At 49.1% G+C, this 25,495-nt stretch overlaps 1 protein-coding gene across 50 annotated transcripts in view; it reads right to left on the bottom strand.

Moving 5' to 3' along the window:
* The window catches only part of LOC135259824 (lipopolysaccharide-responsive and beige-like anchor protein), a 207,272-nt gene that overhangs the window by 30,851 nt on the left and 150,926 nt on the right, over positions 1 to 25,495 (bottom strand). For all 50 annotated transcript variants that reach the window (XR_010331386.1, XM_064344595.1, XM_064344597.1 and 47 more), the window contains 5 exons: positions 23,986 to 24,101; positions 23,590 to 23,702; positions 15,233 to 15,373; positions 13,723 to 13,842; positions 9,248 to 9,400 (listed from right to left, as the gene is read on the bottom strand). Coding sequence is in view for 49 of the 50 variants with exons in the window: in XM_064344595.1 (XP_064200665.1) it covers positions 9,248 to 9,400; positions 13,723 to 13,842; positions 15,233 to 15,373; positions 23,590 to 23,702; positions 23,986 to 24,101 (643 nt within the window). In the remaining variant the exon portion in view is untranslated. The remainder of the gene's footprint in view (positions 1 to 9,247; positions 9,401 to 13,722; positions 13,843 to 15,232; positions 15,374 to 23,589; positions 23,703 to 23,985; positions 24,102 to 25,495) is intronic.

Here is a 25,495-nt window from a genome sequence, read left to right as displayed (position 1 = left end):
AGTTCGCGGTAAGAGCCCTGCCTCAAACCCGGAGCAGGCCCGGCGCGTTGGGAGCCGTCGCTGGGGGGGGGGGGGTGGGGGGGGAGGGGAGGGGGGTTGGGTGACGTAAGAAACAAAAGCCCGCTCCGGAGGGCCCAAATGTGGACGCTCTCGGCCCCATTCTCAGGCGGGACGTGCGGGAGGTCCACCCCCCACCCCCACCTCCCCCTCCACCAAATCAGTCAGGTAAAAAAAGAGGACGGGTTCGGTACGAAACGAGGGGCTCTTGAAACGCAGTCACCACTTAAGTGGAAGCTGAACCGCCTGTATTACTTTACAGCAAATTGAATACCCCGCTTTCCGGTGACAGGAAGCGAAATTCGTTGTGATCGCGGAAAGTCGTCTCAGAGCAAACATGTCAGTTTTGGCGCACGTCGGCTAATCACTGCCATAAGTTTTGGATGAAATGTATCAGATATGTTAAATTATTTAGATTTTTAACATCAGATATAGGTACAGTACTGCTGCCTTCCCCTTCTCATACTCTCGCTGTGGGACAATTTTTTTTCACAACACCTTTTACACAGTAGTGCAAACAATAAGGATGTATGTATGGAGCATTATGCATGCAGAATAAATAAGAAATGTGCATTCAGATAAGCATCATTTCCTCAGTGCTATCACAAACCAAGTGTAATGGCCTTTCTGTTTAACATCATCTCTGGTTACATTAAAACAACATGCAGGGCCTTTCAGAAGCCTGTCAAAGCAAACCTCACTTTCACTCAGACGAAACCCTCCAGCCCCCCATCTCAACGCTGCAGACTGCCAATACGCAAGCAGAGAGCTTTTTCATGGTTAAGCTGACACCGCTTCGTACAGTTAAAGACTGACAGACAGCAGATTTATAAACTTCCGGACCCTGGCACACTCTCTCAGTGCGGAGCAGTGGTCATGCAACCGAGCCTGAAAATCTTAGGTACCAAGATTACAGGTTCAATTCCAAGGAAGGGCATGACTATTTGCACAAAGTCTTCAACTAGACTGTTCAATTATAGTTATAGCACATTCGATAACTTTCTGTTCGTGGAGTAGAGATAGAGATTATACTGCGTACATCAACTTTCCCACACTGTAGCCTCTCACCTGTTCACCCTGTCACATGACCAAGGAGCTGAGGCCATTTGAAACAGAAAACAAATGTTGGTGGTTCCTGATAATGTCAAAAGAGCCAAAGAGCCTCACATGTATGTACTCCGCTCCATTCTGAGCAGGCTCTTACGATATCTTTGCCCCAGAATGGAACGGAGGGAAGATTTTATCGACTTAAACTAAATCAGAGCTGCACTACCATTCCTTACTTTCCACAGAAAAATTTGGTCTCCCCCCCCCCCCCCAGCTTTCAACCTCAGATATCCATGACCAGAGATTTATTTCATTTTTTCGAGCAGCTTAGACCATTATCTGTATCTCATGTGAATTCAGCTTTGTGCGCGAAGTTTGTCTCTCTACGATGAGAGAAAAAAGTACAAGACAGGAAGAAAAAAAAAAAAAAAAGAAAAAAAAAAAAACTTAAAAAGTTACCTTTGAAGATAAAATAAGAGTCTGGGAGAGTTTGAGAGTACAAACTTACACTTCTCAAACCATGTGCTTATCAATCAGCCTTCCAAGACTGCTTGACACATTCAATAAAATCCAAACCCAATTCTTTCCAGTTAATTTCTTAAGAATGTGAAGTATTAAAAACATTGTTAAGAAATTAACTGGAAAGAATTGGGTTTGGATTTTACTGAATGTGTCGAGCAGTCTGGAAGGCTCCAAGTTAGCGCTTTTTCAGAGAGCGGCGCTAGGTTCCCTCTGACACAGTAATGGCAGGGACGGAGAGCGAGTAAAGGAAGAGTGAAAGTGAGAGATGCAGGAAGAGGCCCTTCAGTCTGAGAGTGCGGAGCGGTTTTATAGGAGGGGAACCTGACGGGTTGAACCGATGCCACCGCCTGACGGGAGTGTGGGCAGGCTGCGGCGGGACGGTGATTAGGACAGATGACTGCGGTAATTAGCTCTGATTCTAAACCACTTACGGGGACAGAGAGAGAGAGAGAGGCTGGGAGGCAGTTCTGCTGATGGTCTGCCACCAGCAATCAGGCCCAGGGCACCGTGTGTGTGTGTGTGTGTGTGTGTGTGCGCATGTCTGTGCATGCGTGCGCCTTCAAATCTGTGCATGATGTGTGTGTGCAACAACATATACAGTATCCATGCATATATCTGTGTGCACATGTGAGCACATGTGCATGTGAGACTGTCAGAATCCCAGCCGAAGTTTCCATGGTCTCTCTCTCTCTCTCTCCAGCACAGGCTACAGAACCAGCGGCCTAACCCAACCCTCCCTCCTGGCCTCTCAGACGCACCCTGCTCCGTGTCCCTGGTGCCAGGCCCAGTTCCACAGCAGTGCCCCCTGGTTTGGAGGACAGGCTGCTGGCTTCCCTGTCACCCTTTCACCCCCTGCAGGGGAGGGGGCACCAGGGCAGCTGTGACAACCAGCTGCAAGAAACGTAAGATACAGCAAAACCAAGCAAGGCTAATTCCAATGAAATATTAAGGAAAGTGTTGGACTGGAGAATTATGTGTGGCAGGTATAAACAGTCTCTCTCTTTAGCTTTTCGCATTGCTGCAGGACCAGTGATCTTTCATTACTGTCAGCTGCTGTTTTTCCATTGTGGCATAAATAAATAAAAATTAAAAGCTGTTAATTGTGTTATTAATTTAAATGGTAATTTCAGATGGAAACACCGCGGCATCGCTGCAGTGTGTCGTTTGCAAAGCAGAATAAATGACCGTGCTTCAGAGGGGATATAAACCACGCAAAGGGGTGTTGTCTGATAATAAGCCGCTATTCAAAGCGGCAAATAGCCTTCAAAATCAAGCACTCATTTAAATCATGTCATTTTAGCTCAGTGGTTCTCAATCATTTTTACTGCAATGTAAAAACGAAAAGTAATTATTGGCCAAATGAAAAGTTTAGGTGACCTCGTACATTAGAGAACACGCATTAAAAGGAAGTACCTGTAAAACCTAAAATGAAATCTAGCGAGAAATTGATGTAGCGGAGAGCGATGAAGAGCGGGAGGGGTATCTGGGGTCGTTTCGTTGTGGAGCGTGTCCTGAGAGTTTCTGTCCTTGTCAAGCAGTAGTTTAGTAATTCAGAGGCTCTTTTGTTCAGGCAAGGCCATCGACCCTCCCCATTTACCCACAATGCACGCCTGACTGGCCGTCCAATCCGGAGAAGGCCGGGGAAGCAAGACGGCACCACAGCACCTCGACGTCTGCTTTAAAAACCACCTGGGGGAAGGGGGGGGGAGGGGATGTTCCTTTCCCCAGAGAGCGGCTATCACCAATGAACAGCGGCAGGGCGACGTTAGCGGGAGAGCGCGGCAGCCGCAACAGATCCGGCGGGTTCTCAGGCCTCCCGGCCGTCGCCGTGACAGCGCGGGGGGGTCTGCTCGTAAAACACGCGGCGCGCAGTAAACGTGTCCGCCCGCGCTCGGCGACGGAACCTCGGCCAGCCGCAGCTGACGCTAACCAGAGACCGCCAGAGATCGCGACCCCCCTCCCGGCTGGGGCGGGAACACCGCGGCGGCTCCACGGGGGCGGGAGGACATGGCGGCAACGGCTACATGGTCAGGAGCGTCCTCGCCGCGCTCCAGCACGAGCTCAGAGATGAGCTCATACCTGGACGACCCGTTGCCGGGGACTCCCACAGAAGGGCTTGCTGCGAGCGTAAACACGGGCGACCTTTGACCCGCGGGAGTAGGCGGTCTCCGCGGTCGGCCGCGTTCGCCTGCGCGGCGTGGGAGCCGTGCGGGGGCCAGGGGTAGCGCATTAGCGCATTAGCGCTAACAATCACAAACAGCCCATCACGGCTGCCGTGACACCTCCGCGCTGTAACTTCACCGTAAATCTATCAGGGGAACTCCGCGGCTGTTTGAGATAACGCACTACAGCGACGCGAGTTCACAATCCGACCCCGAGGGTGAGGACTCCAATATTACCACCTCGCAAACTCCCAGTAAAAATAACTGTTTTAAACTCACGTAGTCAGAAGAGTTATTGCACGGGAAAAAGCTAAATACATAAATAACACATCTTCCTTTCTTGAGCTGCCACGATATCTGCATGTAAAGCTTTTAAGCCGCTGTAATATTTTAACAGACTGCCGTTGTGTATATAAATGCGCGTACGGCTTTTCGATCCGGCGAGAGGCAGCTTCAGTCAGGGGTTAGCGGGCGGCGGCTAACGTGATTTAGCTCGCGTTAAAAAGGCGCTCGTCTCTCAGCGGCTCTCCAGCCTGAAAGGCCTCTGTGGGCTTTCCCCGGCCCGCTGTACCCAAAGCAGCAGCTGTGCGGGGCGACCCGCGTCCGGACCCGCCCGCCTCTAGGAGGGACAGGGGTTATGGGGGAGGTGCCATCTTCACAGGGAGTCCTAGCAGGCGGGGTTACTCTAGACGTTCTGGAGGGGGGGGGGGCACATTGCTCTGGCCGACCGAGGCCTAAGAGCCCCCCCGTCTGCTTCCGCTCCTCAGACGCATTCAGCAGCCCCGCCGGCCCTGAGTGACGGCTCGCTACGGCTTATTTAATGGACGGCCCCGTCACATGAGTGACTGGATCTCGGCGGTTACGAGGCCGCGCGGCTGCCCCGGAGAGGGCTCTCCGCCGCGCCTAATGCCCGTTTGGCCCCCCCTTCCCCAGTCTGCAGGCGTGGAGAAAGTGAGAAGTGCGTCTAATGGGCCGGCATCAAGCGGCGTACCGCGCTCCTGAAGGATGAACGAAACGCAGCCGTCGGAAAGAAGAAGAAAGTGGGAGCGCACATCAAGTGCCGCATCGATCATCCACGTGCAAATGCGTCTGCGCTTTCAGACGGTATATCACCCGAGTACGTTTATTCCCTTTACAGTAACAGCCAGCGCTAAAAAAAATAAAAACTATTTTACATTATTTAGCATCTCGCCGCAAAAGTGCAGAGCGCTTCAGTTTTCACAGTCGACTGCAGTGTAACTTTGCCGTGAGGATTATAAAGCTTGAAATATCATAACACGCATGCAGACATGTAGAGAGAGGCCTGTGGATGCTGTGACGTGATCTAGGGTTCAAAAATGACACACAAGAATGCGCCAAAGTCAAGGAACCAACAAAAATGGAGGAAAAGCTCATGCGCATAGCTAAATAGTTACTAGATGGCTACTCTCAAGCAATACGCAATATATTGGCCATAAAACGTCTGCTCACCTTTTAGGTGGCAAAATGAGCACACACTGATGTAGTGATAAATCCCATGATCCAGAAATTGAACTGAATTGAGGTTCTTGATGCTATTCAACACTCTCAGAATGACAGAAAAGAGTGCAGCAATATAAGCTGATAGTGATGAACAGAGCCTTGCTGTAAGAGACAGGATCGTACTGGGTGGAACACCACAAGTTGGTGAATTATAATTATGTCCTCACACAGTCTTAGAGGTCATTCTTGCTCTCTCCTACAGGGGGTGCTGTTCTTCCTTGCCGCAGAGGGCAGGAAAACACCTTCCAGCTTCTCACAGAAGCACATTAGGGTCTGATCCCTGAAACTGTGAAACGATCTGCTTTGCGTCTGCGAGACAGCGTCAAGAATTACAGGATTACTGTCGAGCAATCTCCACGCCAGAATCGTGTACTACCACGAGACGCGTGTGAACCTGATTAAATGGCCCGTGTGCGTCTGACTACGCTACCGAGCATGGGTGTCGTAACGGCTTGAGGAAAAAATAATACTCGTATTTGCTCTGTGAAACGTAAACGACTGGGACACAAAAAGGGTCTAATGAAGTGCGATTTTTGGAAGAAAGTGAAGCAGCACTTCAGACAGAGACGCTAACGTGCTTTATGGAGTGCCGCTTAATTAGCCGGCAATCATCTCTGTGAAATAAAGGACGAGGAGCGCGTGGCCTCCTCTTCCTCCCTGCTGTCGCGGCTCCTGATGCCCGTCTCGCCCAGAGAGCGCCATTAACGGCAGCTGTGACGGAGGAGCGAAACACGCCATTAACTCCTCGCGCGTACACGCGCGCCGATCCAAAATGGAGGCCGGGGCTCTCGTTAGGAATCCCTCGCTGGATTTGAGGAGCCAGCTGACGCGCCTTAATGCCAGCTATCAGTCATCAGGGGCTCCCCCAGGGCTGAGGACCCGCTTTAATTATCATTGGCTGTCTGTACCTGGCACTCCACCACAGTGAGCCCACATGTATAACACACGCGCACGTGCGTGTGCACACATGCGCGCGAACACACACGCACACACGCACACACACACACACACACATTCACACGCACGCTCGCACACGTACACATTATCGATACCGTCATCCAGTATTACATACGCTTCCCTAACTTAAATTGTGCACCTTATTTATTCCATTTTTATTTTTTTCGGATACTAGATACCTACTATTCTCAAACCTCCACTACAAAACACCCAATGACATCACACGTTACGTACGGTTTATTTTAAAAGCATTATATTCACGTTGTGACATCACAGTGAAAGGAATGTTAAACAGCGAGCAGAGCTCTCCTTTGGCAGGCCGGTAAGGGGTGCAGCGTGTGAGTGATTAATGGCCTTCATGATACAGCCTTTTGGCCTCATTTCCTCCCCTACTGAAGGGTCCCTACTTCACCCCAGTGTTTACAGATGGCGGTATTGACGTGATTCCTGGTACCGCTGCTGGTATCGGCGTAGACTGAATATGCGTTTGTGTGTGTGTGTGTGTGTGTGTGTGTGTGTGCTCGTGCGCGCATACGCATGTGTTCCAGAGTACATTACGATACGTAGCGTACCGCCTCAGAGCCCTTCACTAGTGTAATTACAATAACATTCAGCGAAGGTAACGTTGCGGAGGTACAAGAGCGTTCATTGTTCGATTTGTTTTTCAGGTTAAGGGCGCTTGGCAGCTCCCTGTCCTCTGGCTCATCGTTTCGCGGTACGCTATAGCGTTACAGCTAACGAGAAGGCCAGGCTTCAGACGGGCTGCGTTTGACAGGGGGAATTACCTGCAGGTTTGTAGCCTCTCTGTATTGTGGAGACGGACCAGGCAGAGAGGGCTGGGTGCTGAACTACAAACCGATGCACAGAGGCCCCAGTGCTGGAACAGTAGCTCCCTGTTATTTTTTTACCCCTCTATATTTCAATATCTGGACCTCTCGACTTGCATATCAACACAACGCTCTTCAGATAATAGCATTCAATGCGTTCAGACGTCTGCAAAGAACGTCCGATTCGAAGAAGAGAAAGGCGCGTTATCTGGTCTGTGTTATTAGAGAGAGAAGACGGGTAAATCAATTTGAATTGATATATTTTTTATTCTTGGCACCTTTAGCTTTTCTTCTGTACACAGCTCAGATTAAGATCCCGGTGATGGAATGCCCCCCGGCGTTTCCACGCCGCGTCTGTTGACGAATGATGATTGCTTTTTAATGTCACCGTGGAGCCGGAGGCAAATTTCCACACGCGGCGCGGAAGCGCCTTCCAGTTCCATCGAGCGGCCGAAGCCACTGAACCGTTTTAAGGAAAAACAGCGGAGCGCCGCGCAATCTTTTTGCCAAAAATTGAAATACGCGAAGAACAGAAGCCGCAGCGTCTCCCTCCCGCTTCCTGTGTTTATTTAAGGCGTCGGGGTTCGCCTGCCTCTCCTTGCTGCTGGGAGGGGATCGATACTCCGGATTCGGGAGCGGAGGAGGCGGAGGCGGAGGCGGAGGCGGAGGAGGAGGAGGAGGAGGAAGGAGTGCTAAAAGGCCAGGGTATTGATCCGCGCAGTAACTCCGGCGCGGAAGGCTGCTGCTCGGCCAATTACTTTCAATCAAAACAAAGGGTGCGCTGCACCCTGGGAATTCTCCCGGACGGAGAGAGGGCCGCCAGACTCGGAATAATGAAGACGACGCCCCGGTCTCGTTCCGCTGCAGTTTCACTTTAACGGCCATTTATTCCTCACTTCTGTATGAACCTGTGTGTGCGTGTGTGTGTGTGCAAATATACTGTACACACACACCCCTCAGGATGGGTAAACGTAGGATACGATAAGGGGAAGTCACAGTGTTAGGTAAGGGGTAGTACAGCCTTCTGTATGGACCTGTGTGTGTGTGTGTGTGTAAATATACTGTATATATACTGTACACACACACCCCTCAGGACGGGTGCCAGATACTATAAAGGGAAGCCACAGTGTTAGGTAAGGGTTAGTGCAGCTCTAGCGGATAACTAGCACTGTGCTTCACTTCTCTGACCCGTTACTGCGCCATATGTAACCACAGCCTGTGCTATAGCTCATACGGACACAGCAGCTTGCCGGGTGCGCGGCTAAAGACAGCCTGGCGACCGGCCTGCGTCAGCCGCGGCGCCGGGGCACGCGAGGCGGGAAACCGGCGAGCGGAGACCAGGGTGAGCCCGGAGACCGGGGTTAGCGTGGGGGGCCGCGGGGAGGGGCCGGGAGGGGGGGGGGGATGATTAATGAGCGGGACGCCGTATTAGCACCGCCCCCTGATTAGCGCGCCGCGGCGGGTCACAGATCAGAGCGGCGTGCCGCGATCGTCGCTCTCGGTCGCGTGGGGCGAGTTCCGCACGGCAGCGCGGAGGGAGGCGGGGCCAGCGACCAGAAACAGCGCGGAGGGAGGCGGGGCCAGCGACCAGACTGCCGAAGGTCAAGCAAGCCGCGGCTACGTCTGAGCCGCCATTGGACATGTTCCGCTCGTGCGTTACACTTTTACACTTAAGAAACAGGCCTTGTGGGGACATGAATAGGGGATTTCAAACATCGCCTCAAAACCAAATAAGTAGAAAGTGCAGTGCAATGATTTGTGAACTTGTGCCCACACAAATGTCAAGCCATCCATAAAATGAGGCCATAACCGTATCAAATAATGAAGGTGACTCACAACAATGAAAGAACAGTATCCAAACTCTTAAACAGATGCTTCAAAAAGTCATCTTTCAAAAGGTCAACACCTCCCAGGTTAATGTACTTTCCCAACAATCAGACGTCTCAGACACTTCTGAGACGAGCAGCAGGCCATATAAGAATAAGTGACGTCCCAACTGGACCAAATTCATGAGTATTTCCTGTTAGATGAAAGGGGAGGGGTTAGGGTTAGGCTTAGGGGTGGGGTGGGGTGGGGTGGGGTGCGGGAGCTCCGTCAGCGACAGAACGGCTCGCTGACACGCCGAAAAACGCAGACGCACCGCGCCCCTCTTACCAGTCTGTTAATGCGCACAAACTCCTCCGGGGTCTTGGCCCACGGCGGGAGCTCCACGTCGGAGACCACCGTCCCGTCCTCCATCACCCCCAGGTTGTAGTTGTTGGAGTTGACGAACATCTCCGGGAGGTAGTAAAACTCGGGAATCAGCTCCTGCGCGGGGGGAGAGGAAGCAGGCGGGGAACGGTTAGCGCCGGGGAGCCACGTTCGATGCCGTTCGTTCCGGCGTTTCTGTCGGAGCTGAGCTAGCTGCGTGAGCGGCTCCTGCTTCTGTGTTTGTGGAGTCCTGGGGTATCTGCTCAACAGCCTTCCTTGATTTGGTTCTGCAGGAAAACACCACGCATAATATAAGCATCGTCTGATTCAGCTTCTATTTATTACCCTACTTTTTATTCTTCTCTGTTTCACGTTATTAAAATGAAATTTATGTATGTGTGCACACTCAGAAACTACACACACACACACATATACAGTACACACACACACACCCCCACGTGCACACGCACATACATATACACACACACACACACACACCCCCACGTGCACACGCACATACATATACACACACACACACACACACACCCATGTGCACACGCAACATACATATACACATACAGCACACCAAACAGCAGTAAACATCAAGCAACTCATAACTCACTGCACATCACATCATCACGTGCCACGCATAATTCGACTCACGCATGCACGCACACACCACCCACACCACACACTCGAACCCGCGCCATCACTCACCAAAATTACACCTCAAACTCTTCATCTGTTGTGTTCTACCAAATGTCACCCTGATAAAAAGCAATCAGAAGACCGGGTGGAAGAGAGAGTATTCCCCCCCTCCTCCATCTCTCCCTTCTAACCGGGGCTGCAGAGTGCTGCGGTGTGGTGCAGGCTTGCCACCAGCAGCACACCATTTGGACACATAATCCTGGTTTATGGATTAAGTGCTGTATTACGCACAAATGCACTGGAATGGTCAATAGCGTGTATTACATTATGCGAAAATGCACTCCGGTGGTCAATAAGAGGTGTGACACATTATACAAAAATACATCTAAAATGGTCAGAAGGATGTGTCATTACATAATGCAAAAATACACTAAAATGGTCGATAGGATGTGTACATTACACAAAGATGCACTGAAATCATCGATAAGATGTTTTGCATTACCTAAAACACTGAGAGCATCAATAAGGCATGCATTACATAATATAAACGAATACTGAAAGAGTAAATGGTACTTTTCCTTTATTTAAAACATTTTACACTAATCTCAGTAACTGCAAAACTCATAATGCTATGTAAGCAATCACTGACGAAGAGACTTCATTAAGGATATTGTTCTTTAAGCTGAATCACTGAGTAACACGGATAATGTGTCTCCTGGGTGGAATTTTCGAAGAACTCTAAAGCCTTCCAGGGAACTAAGAAAAAATAAACAATTTCAAGCTCGTACTGTGATGAATAAACATAAAATAAAGAAAAGTAATATTCACGAGTGATCATCTTCCTGAGAAAAACTCTGAGAAAGCTGCACCACGAAAGAACCGTGGTTATCAAATTAAAAATGAACTTCTTACAGTTCATATAGAGAGAAGGGAAAGATACACCTAATTAAAGGGGAGGTTAAATCTAACGGACCGATAAGACGGGAAGTGAAGACGAGGTTGGGAAAACGGAGGGAAGGAAAACAGCGGCGGGCGGGAGTTTGGCTGTTTCTGGCGGGAGTTTGGCTGTTTCTGCGGAGTTGGCTGTTCTGGCGGAGTTTGTGTTTCTGCGAGTTGCTGTTCTGGCGGGGTTGGCTGTTTCTGGCGGGGTTGGCTGTTCAGGAGTTGGCTGTTTCTGAAGTTGGCGTTTCTGGCGGTCGGGGCAGGGTGCGCTCTGCGGAGCTGGCTGGAGCAGCTGACAGACAAGAGCATCATGGGAGGAGCGCCCGGCGCTTGTTTGGAGTTCTGGAGAGCCCCCCCCCCCCTGTGCCTCCCCCGCCGCGGGCCAACACCCCCGGCCCGGGGGCAGTGACAGAGGCTCTCCAGAGCTCCTCCTGCGCGCTCCTCGCTCACGGGCTCCTCACCGCCGCTGAAGCTAGACTGCGCTCCACCGAGGGGAGAAGGGACGCCCCTACACCTGCTGGAAACGGCGGCTCCACAAGAGCAGGGCAAACGCCGGGAGAGGAGTGCGACTGAACTGGTCTCGTCTTTTCCAAAAGACTTACCACTTAACTGACTGTGCGCGGTACATCCGACTAAGCACAGCACAGCTGTGCCAAACTTACTCTGATAGAGTACGTTTTATTCTGAAAGAGTACATTTTTACTCCTTACGGACTCATATAAACACTGTTAGTGCTGAATGATCACTGAGCACTTGACTGCATGGTGAGAATAACCTGTGACTTGGTTCAGTAGATACACATGCAAGACTAACCTCTACCACATTGAGTTGACACGTGGCAATTTAAGAAAAATGGGGATACAAATATTATTAGCATAATATTAAGCATTATCCCTCCTCCTTTTACTCCCACTTCAGGCTATACCTGGATCTGCAAATTCACTCTGTATTTTCCATCCATTACTTAGTGTAGAATGCTTATTAGTTACCTCTGACTGACTGGTCGACCGATGGACCAGATGGATATTTAACAGCAAAGGTCTAAAAACTAATTCATAATATGGCTTTTGTCGACACATTTTCCCCTCCAGAAGCTTCAGGGCTGGACCGCAGTCTGCCCAGGGAACGCGTCCGCTAATTAGCCGGCCTGAGGCGCAGTGTCCTTCCAGGACAAAGTCACGCCGCACCCCTCCACAGGAGAGGAAGCAGCCAATTCCACAGGCAAACAAACAGCGGAGGGCCAAAGGTGGCCATCGCCACTCCCCCTCCGCATCGGCAACAAAGCCCTAAAATGAGAGAGAGGTCGCCGCTGACTGCGGGCGGAGACGGCGAGGGGTCGCAGGAGGAGGCTGGCGCGCACGCTCTCCGCAGGACGCCGCGTTCCGCTGACCCCGCCCACCGCGCCAGGGGGGCCAGCAGCTCCGCTCTCTCCGATCCCGTCCCGATACGGGTCAGCTGAGGGGCCGCCCCGGACCGGGGTCGAGGGTCGGAGGTCGGGGTGAAAGGGCAGAGTCGGAGACGGACCGGATCAAGGAGAAAGTTGCTCATTACCACCTTCTCACAAAGCGAAAAAAATCCTTTCAATGCTTATTCACGCAAAGAACTACGGAACCGCGCCAAGCGAACGCATCTACAAACCGCTATGCGCTGGACATAGCTAACGACTCAATTTTATTTGCTCTAATTAAAACATGCTTAAAAACACGATCGTAAACAGTTGTCCGGGGAAGAATTAAAGCGCATAATTCGAAACATTTCTTTTGAGACACGGAAGCCAATCAATTCTAGCCGTTAAAGTGACACAGTAAAAGGCTAGGGCGGAAACTCCGGCCCTCGGAGCCGACCTGACCTTTATGTTTTGATTTGAAACGAAGTCGTTTACGTCTATCTGCCGCGGCCGAGCGGGTCGAACCCGAGCGCGGCCCCGGCCGTTTCGCAATCAAGTGCAGCCGCTAACGCGAGCCACATGCTTCATCATTTCATCAAGCCAATCAGCAGCGAACCGACACGTAAATAATGGGCCGAATCAAAATGGAGAAACGCTGCCGAGACAGCAACGAATATTTAAAGAGGGGCTGACACTCAGAAACTCAGAATAAGGTCTTAGAAGGCTTCGGTAAGCTTGGTAGGAGAGTGAAAACGACCTGGCCTACGGACCCTTCCCTGTTGCTATGAGGCTTAATTCGGAAAAGGTTCAAGCCAAGGTCGCGCCCCAGCGGGGGGTGAGGGGTGGAGGATGAGTCAGAAATCAAGACTAGTCTGACGCTTTGATCGCCAAGCCTACCGTCATACGCGCACGAGGAGTACTGGATATGACCGAGCGCAAAAGCAGAGGAGCCTCTCTGTGTGTTTTAGCAGATGTGCAACGCTGCGTGAGAATATTAACAGTGACAGTGTGGATGTGTAAGGTGGTCTGGTCAGAATGAGGAGGAGCAGGTTCCCACGCAGCCCAGAGGGTCTGCAGTGTGAATGTGTGCATTAGAGACTCCTGGCTTTCTCATCTACTGCTGTCCGCTTCCTGCCAGCACACACACAGCGTCAGATGTGACTTAATACGGAACAAATCTTTCTTTTCAGATTTTCTGTGTGTGTGTGTGTGTGTGTGTGTGTGTGTGTGTGTGCGTGGGCATGTGTGTGTGAGTGTGCATGTATGAGTGTGTGTGTGTGTGTGTGTGTGTGTGCATATTTGCATAGGTGTGTATGTGTGTGTGTGTGTGTGTGTGTGTGAGACTATGCACGCGTGCGTGCTACATGAGTGAGTTTCCACGTGTGAGTGTGAGTGTGTGTGTGCTATTGGAGTGAGTCTCCCCGTATGAGTGTGTGTGTGTGCGTGTGTCTGTGCACTCTACCTTCACATCAGACGTGTCTCTCTGGCAGTTCCTCCAGGCTCGGGACACAGAGGAGAAGGTCCTGTCCGCGTGGTCGAACTTCCCTCCTTGGAAGTTGAGGAAGAAGGTGGTGAAGGGCTCCTGCAGGGAACAGGAAGCAGTCAGGTAGGAAAATCCCAGAATCCCCTGCGTCGCATCACCCTGTGAGTCTGTCACACACTGCGCTATGGAAGCGGGCCTTTAAAACACAGAGTAATGAGGATACCGATTCAAGAACCCCGCTAATAACACTTGACCTTAAGTCCTTCTGCCTAAAACACAATGTGTGCTGCACATTGATGAACCAATCTGCAAAAAAGAGACAATGTGAGACAGAAAATGCAGCCTTGCCATTTGAATTCATAATGTAATGGAACGTCTTCTATCCAATAAACTCTTCGGTATTCTACCTTTAACGCAGTGTCTGATACTCAACTGAATAGCGTCAGTGATACCTCTGTAAAATTCCCAGGTTTAAATTCTTTGGGCAGCTCAGTTTCTCCTAAGAAAGCACCGTGCTGAACATTAATAAAACTTCACTCACAAAGGGGAGCTTAAAAAAAACAAAACAAGTATTTAACAGCATTGTTTGTTAACGTCTAATTTGTGCTGCATGTTGTCTAGACCAATCAATAGCTGTCTTCAGGAAACAATGGCCCCCCTGGCGCAGTGAATGCAATTAGCCTTGGAGGACCTCAATAAAGCTTAAATAAGCCATTTTGTGTCAAAATGAGCTGTTCGTTTCAAGCTGGTTGAATTTGCGCACGGCTCGTATTTGAGATCGCAAGGGTATTGTCCCTTTGAGTCCACAAATCTGCACGCGTCCGTTTTCCACTGAAACACGCGAAGGCGAAAAGGTAAAAGAGTGTTCGTTAAAGTGGATTTAAAATAAGCCCCTAATGATTTGATCAGATCAATCCTGACCCACTGGGGAACAGACATGAATGTGAGCCACTACAGCAATTAAAGCAGAAGAGAATGACCCGGCATTGAGCTGTCCACCTATTTTAATCACCGCCCTTAACCGCAAGGTTACCAAACACACTGTTCAGAGCGCAAGGCAAGGTGAAATATTTTTATGTTAAAACATCAGTATCAATATCACACTATACATAACTGATTAAAATAAGTTCATACGAATACATAAAGATGAGAACTTCAACCTATCTCAGATCGCTATTTACCTACAGACTAGAATATTTAGCACTTTGTGCGAAGAAACACGTCCTTTGTTCCTGGTGTTTGTACAAACTAGTTATGCTACAGTGTGAATGAGAGACATTTACCTAATTACGCAGAAACACAAACCCAGAAGTTACTATAAAATCTATTTGGTGCAATTAAAGGCACAATAGAATGCTTCCTGAGTAACATCTAGTTTATTGGTCAGTTTGTATCCCTGGTTTCTGTACACAGTTATCTTAGGGATGAGTGAATGAGGCATGGTGGCATAAAATGCAGGATGAGTCAGCGGGGGTGGGTGCAGGCTCACCATTCTGATCAGCCACATCAGCGTGAAGCTGGAGGTGGAGTAGTGCGTCCCGTAGTGGAATTTGGGGACCTGGTCATCCTCCCACGTCTCGAAGCGCTCGGAAAAGAAGGCCGCCCTCTTGGGGTTCAAAGCGCCGATGGGCTGTCAGGACAGAAAACAGAGCGTCTGAGCAAAGCTGTGCACCCCAAAATACAAATCTTTCTGCACACTGTCAGTGCGTACCCTAAACTTCACACTTCCAATTTGGACCATAACTGGGGAACCCCAAAACCTCCACACTTCAAATTCGAATCATAACCGTGTACTCCAAACTTCGCACTTCGAATTCGGACCATAATTTTGGACCCCAAATTTCCCTTCTTCCAATACGAACTGTAACGGTGCACCCCAAACTTCCACACTTCCATTTCGGACCGTAACTGAGTGCCCAAAACACTCATACTTTTTTTCAGATCTGTGGGCCTTGAACTTCCTTTGGATGTAACTGTGTCCCAAAACGTTCAACTTCCAACAGACTGTGGGCCTTGCTTCCCTTGGGTGTTAATTGGTAAAGTTCACTCCATGGGTGTTTGTGTTGTGGATATGTGCTGGAGACTAACTAGAAACCACAGCACCAAGGCACGGGACAAAGACAAACCCGATCCCGTTTTACAACGTAAAAATCCTGACATTTTTCATTTTAAAAAATGTATGTGAAATATTTAGAGAGAGATCAAAAAATCTCTCTCCAATAAAATGTATTTTTTATTAAATGGTATTATCTTGTGTGGGCTGGAAAACAAACACAATTATTAATCCAGCGCGAGACACTGAAAGGGCAGGAACATCAATAGTGGGAGACGAGGGTCCCTTCAATTAACCTTCCCCCTGCGTTCCACTAGCCGGCCTATCGGTCCAAACCCGCACGGTTACAAACACAAAAAAAGGTAATGAAACAACAGTAATGTTCCATTGATATCCAAAACCCCACACCTCACGGACGGATCAAAGGTTATTATTAATTTACTCCTTCGGAGAAATCGCTTTTATCCAGTTCAATTTTTATTACTTCTCCAATAGCCCCCCCCCCCCCCGGCCCGCCCCCTAGCTGCCACTGGCGGACGATAATAGAATAATGGCCTCTGGAAAAATAAAAGCCAAACCGATTTGGATCGATTCGGCCCCTTTGCCACTGCATCCTTGTTCGGGGGGAGGCCCTTCAAGACAGTGGCTCCGGCATCGATCCCCGGCAACCAAGGGGATTCTAAATCAGGGTGCATGATGGGAGTTGGTCGTGGTGACGGGGCTTCCTCTCATTCCAGGAGGAGGTGGGGGGGTGAGTGGAGAGGGGGAGAACGGGACCGTGGCACTGACAATGACACACTGTCGGTTTGCCCAGCTCGGCCACAGCGGGAATACACACATTGAATTATACATTACCGCCGGCGGCCTGATTTATAGCCGTAATAACGTCTACCTCATTAAAAAAGGAGAAGGGGGGGGGGAGAAAAAAATGGCGTGCGTTGTTTACCGCTACAAATGGAGCGGCGATGAGAGGGCCGCCGCGAGGAGCCCCCCGATCCCCCCCCCACCCCCCGCTATAGATCTGCGGCGACAGGGCCGTAGATCAGCGCGTCCCGGCCACGCCCGTGACGGAGCGAGCGGCGGGTATTGGGCTAATATGCTCCGCCGCCGCGGGACGATGCCTCACTGACAACCGCTCGGATGAACGAGCCAATCTGGACGCGGCTTTAATTAGCCCGCGGGGCGGCCGCTGAGACGGGCTGCCTCGTTCGTCCGCCCGTTACTCGGCAACGCAAGAGAGCCCCGCTGCATATTTCTGCATTATTTCCATCTGTACGTTTGACGTACTGTAAAGACGTTTTAATGCTTTAATATCAGCATAAAGAGTTTTAATATCTTTTACGTATGTGAGAGATGTGGATGGGGAACAGGGGTCTTCAGTGATTTCCTTTCCACGCACTAATGCCTATTTAACGGCAATAACATAATCGTTCTCCGAAAACGATCCATTTCTCACAGTCCCCGAGACCCAGCAGGTACATTATCAAAAAGGGTCATTTGGCAGACGAAATGCCTGTCCCTGGAAATGGCACATTCTCTCCAGGAGAGTTTTGAACCATCTGAGGCTCGCGAGGACACCCACGTCATAAAGACAAATCTACCAGAGACCTCTTCTGGGTTCAGAGGAGGTTTATACGCGTCTGCTGAACGTGGTTCGTTTTTGTGCGAGCGAGTCTTTCAGGTGCGGCGTTTCCATGGAGATTTCAAGCACCCATGTCGCACATATCTATCTGCGTGAATAATGTGGGCCTACACCACAAGGGGCGGTATCGCTGTTAATGAAAGACTGGTACAATTGCACGAACGGCACATCTGGAAAAACAGCTGCCGGAGAAGCAAAGTGTTTTTCGCGAAACCGTTGCGATTCCACCTTCATCATGTGAAAAGAATCACACTCAGAAGACCTGCCAACGGAGAGAGAGAAATATTTACAATTAACAAGTCAACAGACAGCAGCTGCGTACGATCGCAATTAACCTCGTCAAAAATGGCAGCGCTGTCGTGGCCTCCGGCGTAATGGTTCTCAGTTCGGTTACGGTGAGCGGCAAACCTTAAAACTTTCCAATTTTAGTCATTCAAAGGAGAACGGCCAACGTGCTTACAACGGCCTGCTTCGAGGACCCTTTCCAATCGAACGTGCGGAGCCAGAACAGATCGTCCCCAGCGGCCGAACATCAGAATGTTTCCACAGACCGCCTGACACTGCCGAGAACTGATCATCTGGGTTTTTAAATAGTGTTTACACTTTATGTTCCGCCCTACGCTTATAGGCCAAGAAAAAGCACACGGGACACGTACCGAAATCAATATGCCATTAAAAAATAAAAAAGTCAGCAAAACAAAGTGTCCTGGACATCCAGTCAACGTTCAACATTGTTTCTGTAGCTTTTCCAATACAAGCACAAACATGCGCAGGTCAACACTTCTTTCAATCACTCAACTGCCACTTCCCAGGACCTGTCAAAACGGCCCGTTAAAAAAAAAGACCAAGACAAAACAAACGCACCAAAAACGCTATAACAGTTTAATGGTATGGCTTAGCTAAGACTAGTCTTAAACCTAACCACAGTATTATCTTCAGTAAATCTCATTGGGGGTATGACATGGGCATCAGTATTGACTGTGGGCAGCGGCATTGGCCATAGGCAACGTTATAGACCCTGGCAGCAGTACAGATCTTGGGCAGCAGTATAAACCTTGGGCAGCAGAAAAGACCGTGGGCAGTGGGCATTGACTGTGGGCAGCAGTATTGACTGTGGGCAGTGGTATTAACCATGGGCAGTAGTATAGACCATGGGCTTCGGTAAAGAGCATAGGCAGTGGTTTTAACCATGAGCTGCAGTATTGACTGTGGGCAGTGGTTTAACTGGCATTGACCGTGGGCATGGTAAACATGGGCAGTGTATAGACCATGGGCTTCGGTAAAGAGCATAGGCAGTGGTTTTAACCATGAGCTGCAGTATTGACTGTGGGCAGTGGTATTGACCATGGGCAGAGGTACAGACTGTGGGCAGTGGTATGGACCATGGGCAGAGGTACAGACTGTGGGCAGTGATATTGTCCATCTCAGTCGTCGTGTGACTCAGCGAGCAGCAGTGAGCGAGGTCTACAGAGAGAAGAAGAGCTGAAATTACACTACAGATGCCCTTTCAGAGCAGGACGGATCCGATCCAGCGGTCACACGGTGATATTACTGTGTCGGCGGTGTGAATATAACAGACACAATAAAGGTTGCTGATATTTGCTGTCCGTTGGCAAGAAAATGGATGGCAGAGCAAAAGGCAGCCTCCATCTCTCCCCTCCCTCCCTCCCTCCCTCCCTCACTCTCTCTCTCTCTCTCCCTCCCTGTCCTCCCTGGGGTGTAAGAGCTTGACTGAGCACAGCACCAGATCTGTCAAAACTCGGGCGAGGGCCAGATCTGCAGCAGCCGCGCCGGCTGTCACGTCTGAAGCCGGGGGCCAACGCCGAGCCCGAAATAACAGAAGGGGGGCGGGGGGGGGGGGGGAGGACAGCCAGCACAAGAGGGGAAAAGCCAAGCCAGCCAAACAGGGTGGGGTAGGGGGTGGCAGGGGGGAAAGTTAACATTGTGGCCGTGTTTGTGGCATGTTTACACACGGATTGCTAACAAGCATGGCCAGACCTTGGATGATGGAGGGGGTAGAGGCTGGGGTGGTTGTGAAGCGGGTTTTGGGACCATGGGAGGGTGGTTGACTTCAGAATGCTCTCCTAATGACTTAGAGGGGGTTGAAGGGACTCGACTGAAGTTTACCCACGATGGACAGACCTTCAGTCGCTCGTTCCAATGGGATGGGATGGAGATAACTTCCCTTTACATACCGATGCACTTGCAGCAGACTACCACGTACAACTAAGAGACAAAACCGCAGCCCAACCACCACAATGCTCAGGTCAAATCGTTTTGCGTTCATGAATGCTGCACCCTGAAATGAACTGCTGAACATAAACTCCATCTAAAAATAACCCTTATGTTACAGTTCCACTTCGCCAGTTATCACAGCTGACATGTACGATAACTATTAGTGACAACGGTAGCCATGGCAAAAATAATCAAATGGGAATGAAATGCCTCAAAGAGGCAAACCACAACAGTTTTAAACTTTCAAAAACTACGGCAGCTGTCGGAAATAGGCTAAATCCTTCAGCGCACACCACACATCTCATTTAAGAGCTTGCAGAAGACTATAGTGGGGGGGGGGGGGGGCTGCGGTCTCTCCCAGTGTTCAGTAATGCATTACCCTCCAGGTATCCAGCGCCCATTAATACAGGAGCCTTTTCTTTGTTTTCTGTGGGCATTAAATGGCCCTAATGTATGATTTATTCCGCCATTTCCTTAGAAACGGACGCCCGTTTCATCATGTGACCTTAAGTGTAATCCTCGGCAGTCCTGCCCCCGTCGCGTTCGCCGGCCCGTGCGATTGATGGCCGTTCCAGCACCTCCCCACCGAAGCGCTCTAAACGAGCCTTCAGAAAGCGGCGGCCATTTTAAACACGTCCGCCCTGCTCTTAATAATCCCTGTGATAAATAATGAAGGTGTTGTTGGATGCGCCGCGGAAGCTCAGCTAATAGACTGCGGTGTATTGACACGCCAAGCTGTGAAGTATAGGCCCTTTAAAATGTTTCCCTAAACTCAACCCGCAGGCAGAGGAAAAAAAAAGAAATGTGAATGTGCTTTTAAGACTGGAATCTTTAAAGAGAAAAATGTCCAGCAAAACACACACATACACACAGACACATACACACACACACGTACACACACATACGTGCATACAGAAACACACAAACACGCACGCGCACACACACACACACACACACACAGAAGCCCTCCAGCCCTCAGTCTTAATGGATATATCAATCGCATCAACATTTTTCACCGAACTGTGCTCACCGTTTCCTCTGTCGGCTGTGTGTGACCACAGTAATGAGACCCCTGCATACACAGTGACAGCACAGCCATTTGTAAGAGTGTTCATTAGCAGGTGAGGGATAGCAGCACCTGATTGGCCTTTTCTTCACTCGAAAAAGGATGGTCAAGCCAAAGAGGACCTTTTATGTGTACACACGCAAACTTACCATAAAGGTATCCCACAATGCACTGGTTTAATGTAAAAAGAAAAGCAATTTCTCACTGTATTCACCGAAACAACATCTCCTTTCAGTTAAAGCATCCTAACAATTAAGATTTCAGTCTTCTTATAGATCTTTGAGATCGGTATCAGCACAGTGACACTGCAGTTTGTGATTAAAGAGGTGTCTCGCTAAACAATTATCAATGGAAATGACACCTCCACTAGCCAGGCCTGATTAACAGTGATTAACCGGCTCTGTTTTATTGGAGAAACAAACCACTGAATCTCCTGTGGCCATTGTGAAAACACCTTGCATGATTCAAGCATACTTCAACATTAATGATAAAATAAACAATGCAATCATAATACGCTTCTAGGACAAAAAAACATGAAGGTGGTGAAACGTAAAACATAAACTTAACACAACAGAACTTCTCCCACACTTTTTCTGAGTCTCCTAAAGTCTAACTCATTTTGCCATTTACAAGCGCTGCAATTACCACAGTGAGCAAAACAGGGACCAAGGAACAAAAAGCGAAAAGAACAAACAAACTGAAAAAAGTGTGGGTTCGAAAAGAGAGGCTCGAGAACGTCGGCAGAGAGAGCTGTTCTTCGCCGTCCATCCGAGCGGTAACACAATGGGCAGTCCCCGCTAAGTGCGAAGGTCATTAATTGGTTCCTTGGGGGAAACAAGTGCTCGGCCCGCAAATGCAGTTTGTTTTCCATGTTTCAACCCCTTATGAGGACCACTGCTCTGCCGAGAGTCTTAGGTTACCCTCTCTGAAATAGTATACTTTAACACCAGTGTTGTTTAAACAGGAATTACTTATAACAGAAGTGGGGAAAGGAGGGATTTGCCTGCCAGGGCTGGGACACACACACACACACACATGCACACACACACATACACGTACACACGCGCACACACACACACACACACACACAGAGTAGATGGGCTGCATTAGGGGACAAAACAAATAATTTACTGCAGCACAGAGTGACTACTTTCCAGACCTTTCACAGAGGTACACAATATACACTGTAGCTTTCTGGGTGTGTACAACCCTGCATTCGCATTATGAATGTCGTTGTCAAGCAATCCGGTGTTCACAGTTTACATATTATTCACAATTTAAGCTACGCAATTTACAAATGCAATTCTAGGAAAGTACTTGGCGCTCGGATGCCAAGTAGTGTCCCATCTGGCATTTTAACAGGCATCCTCCCAGTCACAAATGGGGTTTCCTAAGCACATATCTACACTGGGAAACGAGAAAATTTCCCCATAAGGAAAAACGCCAGGAGAATCACTCACGAGACTGCCTATCGACAATTACGACAACTCAGCGCTGAAGGATAATGCTTAGCACCGTGAAGAGCCCTGACTGACATTATAGCTCATTGTAGGAGATGGATTAAACAGATCCAGCATTTCTGATTGCCCTGTCAACTAATCTTAATGAATAACAAACCTGGAGAAAATTACATGACAGAATAACATGGAATGAGAATAACTAATGTTATCATCCGAAGTAATTGCATGAAAACTACTCCCCGGTCTTCAGCACCGAGGCCGGGACATCGGCCAAAACTTCTGAAAAGAAAATAATTATTTCCCAGACAGAACCGCTCCAGTCAGAAGACACTTTCTGAGCTCAGATACTTCGGGGCGCAGGCAGACGGCCAATGCTAACATTCAATCATGATGATCGCCATTAAAAACAAAATTGCGCACGGATATCACTTATTGCAGCATCCACGGCAGAAGCTGTTCGCAATTAAAACGAAGAGCGAGTTGCTCCCAGTGGTGACGTTCCATCGTTGCGTAGAAAGGACTAGAATAATTCGGCAATTACGGCATGATGGGGGAGGGGAGACACTGGGACCCATAATGCCGTGCGTAAAAATAAGGCCTGCCTGCGTTATGTATTATCTGGGACCACTAATCGCTCATCTTCATGAGAGCTGAGGAGATGTGTTAGAATCACAGCGCGCTTAGAAGGTCGTTTTCCGTCGCGCTTTTTTCTGAGCTGTTACCGCACCCCTGAGCACGGCCATTTACGGAAAACCAAACGCTCCGTTACGTGGACGGGCGAGCGAGTCTGTCGGCGATGAGTCGGTGGATCTCCTGGTTGCTCGGCTATGGAAGCTTGGGACACACAGAAGCAGGCTACTGTATCAGTTCAGGCTATGAGCTACAAGGCAAATGAGTAAGAAATCAGAGGCTGCTTTTCACCCGAGAGAGCCATGCTGTTCGGGCTCAGTAACTATGGGTAAGTAAGCTCGGAGTGATGGACCTACGTCCATCTCCATTCAAAACCAAATTACATTCCTGGGTCAATCATGAACCTCAATACAGACTGACTACAGATTCTTGAGTGTTTTACTGCTGAGAAAGATGTCGAAAACCCACTAGACTGAGTTTAGCAGTCAAAAGGGTCATCGGCCCCTGTCTGTAGCATGTCGTCCCCCCAAAGCCAAAAATGGCTGAGGTGATGTCCAACTGTAGTGCTTCGAGAGGCCTGTAAATGCAATTCTTTAATAATGGATTAAAAGTGACGTGTGCAAACAGAGCGATGTGTGACTGAATGAACGAGGCGAGCAAACTGATGGCAGACTGTCACTCAAGAAACCCCGCCCACCTCCTCTGGGCATATTACTTTGTGCAGGTATGTCAGGCCTCGCCCATCTGCAGGCAACATTACCTTGGACAAATCCCTGTAGTTGCTGGGTAGTGTCAGGTCCAGCTCCTCGCTGTCATAGTTGGTGATCACCCAGGGAAAAACGGGGTACTGGTTTATGTCATTGTAGGTGCGGCCTGGAGGACAGAGAACAGAAAATTGCCATGAACAGTGCATCAGCACCACTTGTGCTCACTGCTTGGAAAACATTCAATTCACGTACGGAACAGGACAATAAGATTGGGGGGAAAAAAACGGATGTACCTAAAATGGTGTTGAGGAAGCTGTACCTAAAATGGTGTTGAGGAAGCTGTACCAAAAATGGTGTTGAGGAAGCTGTTCTTAAAATTGTGTTGAGGAAGATGTACTTGAAACAATGTTGTGGAAGATGTACCTGAAATGGTGTTGAGGAAGACGTACCTGAAATGGTGTTGAGGAAGATGAGGTACTCGAAGTTGGAGATCTCCCGGCGCTGCCAGCGTTGGGTCATGTTGGAGGCCTTGAAAAGCTGCTTGGGGCTGGCCAGCGAGATGCGCCTGGGGGAAGAGCACGTTTCTCAGGCCGGGTTAGCCCACAGGGCCAGGGTGTGACCCTAAAACCTCACTGCGGTCCAGCCTGGTAAACCTATTCCAAGCTGTTACTGTATCCACACATACAGCCATGTACACACAACCCAAAATGCAGTTATGCAGTAAGACTAATATAATGCTGAAACTGTGAGCTGATTGGGTCCAGGGGTGTGATTCTAAAAAGCCTTCCAAACAGGATCAGGGCTTGGCCAAACGTTCCTTTCTTCATTTAGAAAAGGGACTCCAGGAACTCCAGCCCCTAATGAATGATATATGCAAGGGCTAAAACAAATGACCTGCAATCCAATTAAAACAATAGCAAATGATGGTATTAATCACTGTCAGGGTGTGAGATTACACTCATTAGGGCTCTTTGAAGTTCAGGCCGGCCCTCTCCACTCTGTTTCTGTTCACTTTCATAACCCACATATCTCTGAGTATGAAAGAGACAAAGAAAGCGATCACTGGAATATCTAACAAAAGAGTCATTCTTTGATGCTTTTGCTTGTGTTCCGTTTTTTTATTTTATCTTTTGAGCAGCTTTTCATCCGTTCTATTAGGGAAGGCGTACGCTAGCCAGGGTGCCCTCTGGTGCACGTGCGGCAGGCACTGCTTCTGCTTTGGCTCCTAAAGCCCTTCCTGCCTTTGCAATGCTGTGGCTAATGATGCATCACCCTCTGGAACCCAAAGACACAGACGGCACTTGAGCGATGAGGGCTTGACCCTGGAAGCTTTGACAGCAAGTGCTCTCGTTTCTGGGTGGCATCTAAAAGCACGTGACATTGTTTCTCCATGTGGATAGAAACTGGTGTGGTTTTTCTGTGTTCAGAATTTTGCTGCCATCAATAATTCATGAGGCCAGAGGCATGTGCAGATAAATATAACTCTTCTTAATTTGATAAACGCAAAAAAAAAAAAAACTTCCAATTTTAGCGACAGTAAATGTTACCTGTAATTTTGTAGTCTCCGGTCTCTGACTGACAACAAAACTACAACTGCAAGTAAGCAGTGTGTGCTTAATGCTTCTGACATTTGCTGATATTTTCTGGATTGGTTCATTTGTACATTTCTGGTCTTTTGGCAGTGTGCAGATGTAACATTACACAGGTCCTTGACTTCAGAAAATCCGGAACTAGGGTCAAGCCAGAATTAAGCGGTTCATCGCCTGGGGCAGTAAAATCAACCCAACTCTTTATTTAGAGAAGGAGAGAGATAAATAAACCCAACCGTGTTTGTGTGAAGGTAATTACAGCATATTATGACTAGGAAAATCTGTAAACATGCCCCTCACTTGTCTATATAAACCCTAAAACACAGGCCCTGGGGTTTCTCTGTGCTATGACATGGAGAAGGTGCCCTGC

Source organism: Anguilla rostrata, chromosome 7 (assembly GCF_018555375.3).
Source record: "Anguilla rostrata isolate EN2019 chromosome 7, ASM1855537v3, whole genome shotgun sequence".
NCBI lineage: Eukaryota > Metazoa > Chordata > Actinopteri > Anguilliformes > Anguillidae > Anguilla > Anguilla rostrata.
This window is presented reverse-complemented; position numbering and strand designations above follow the sequence as displayed.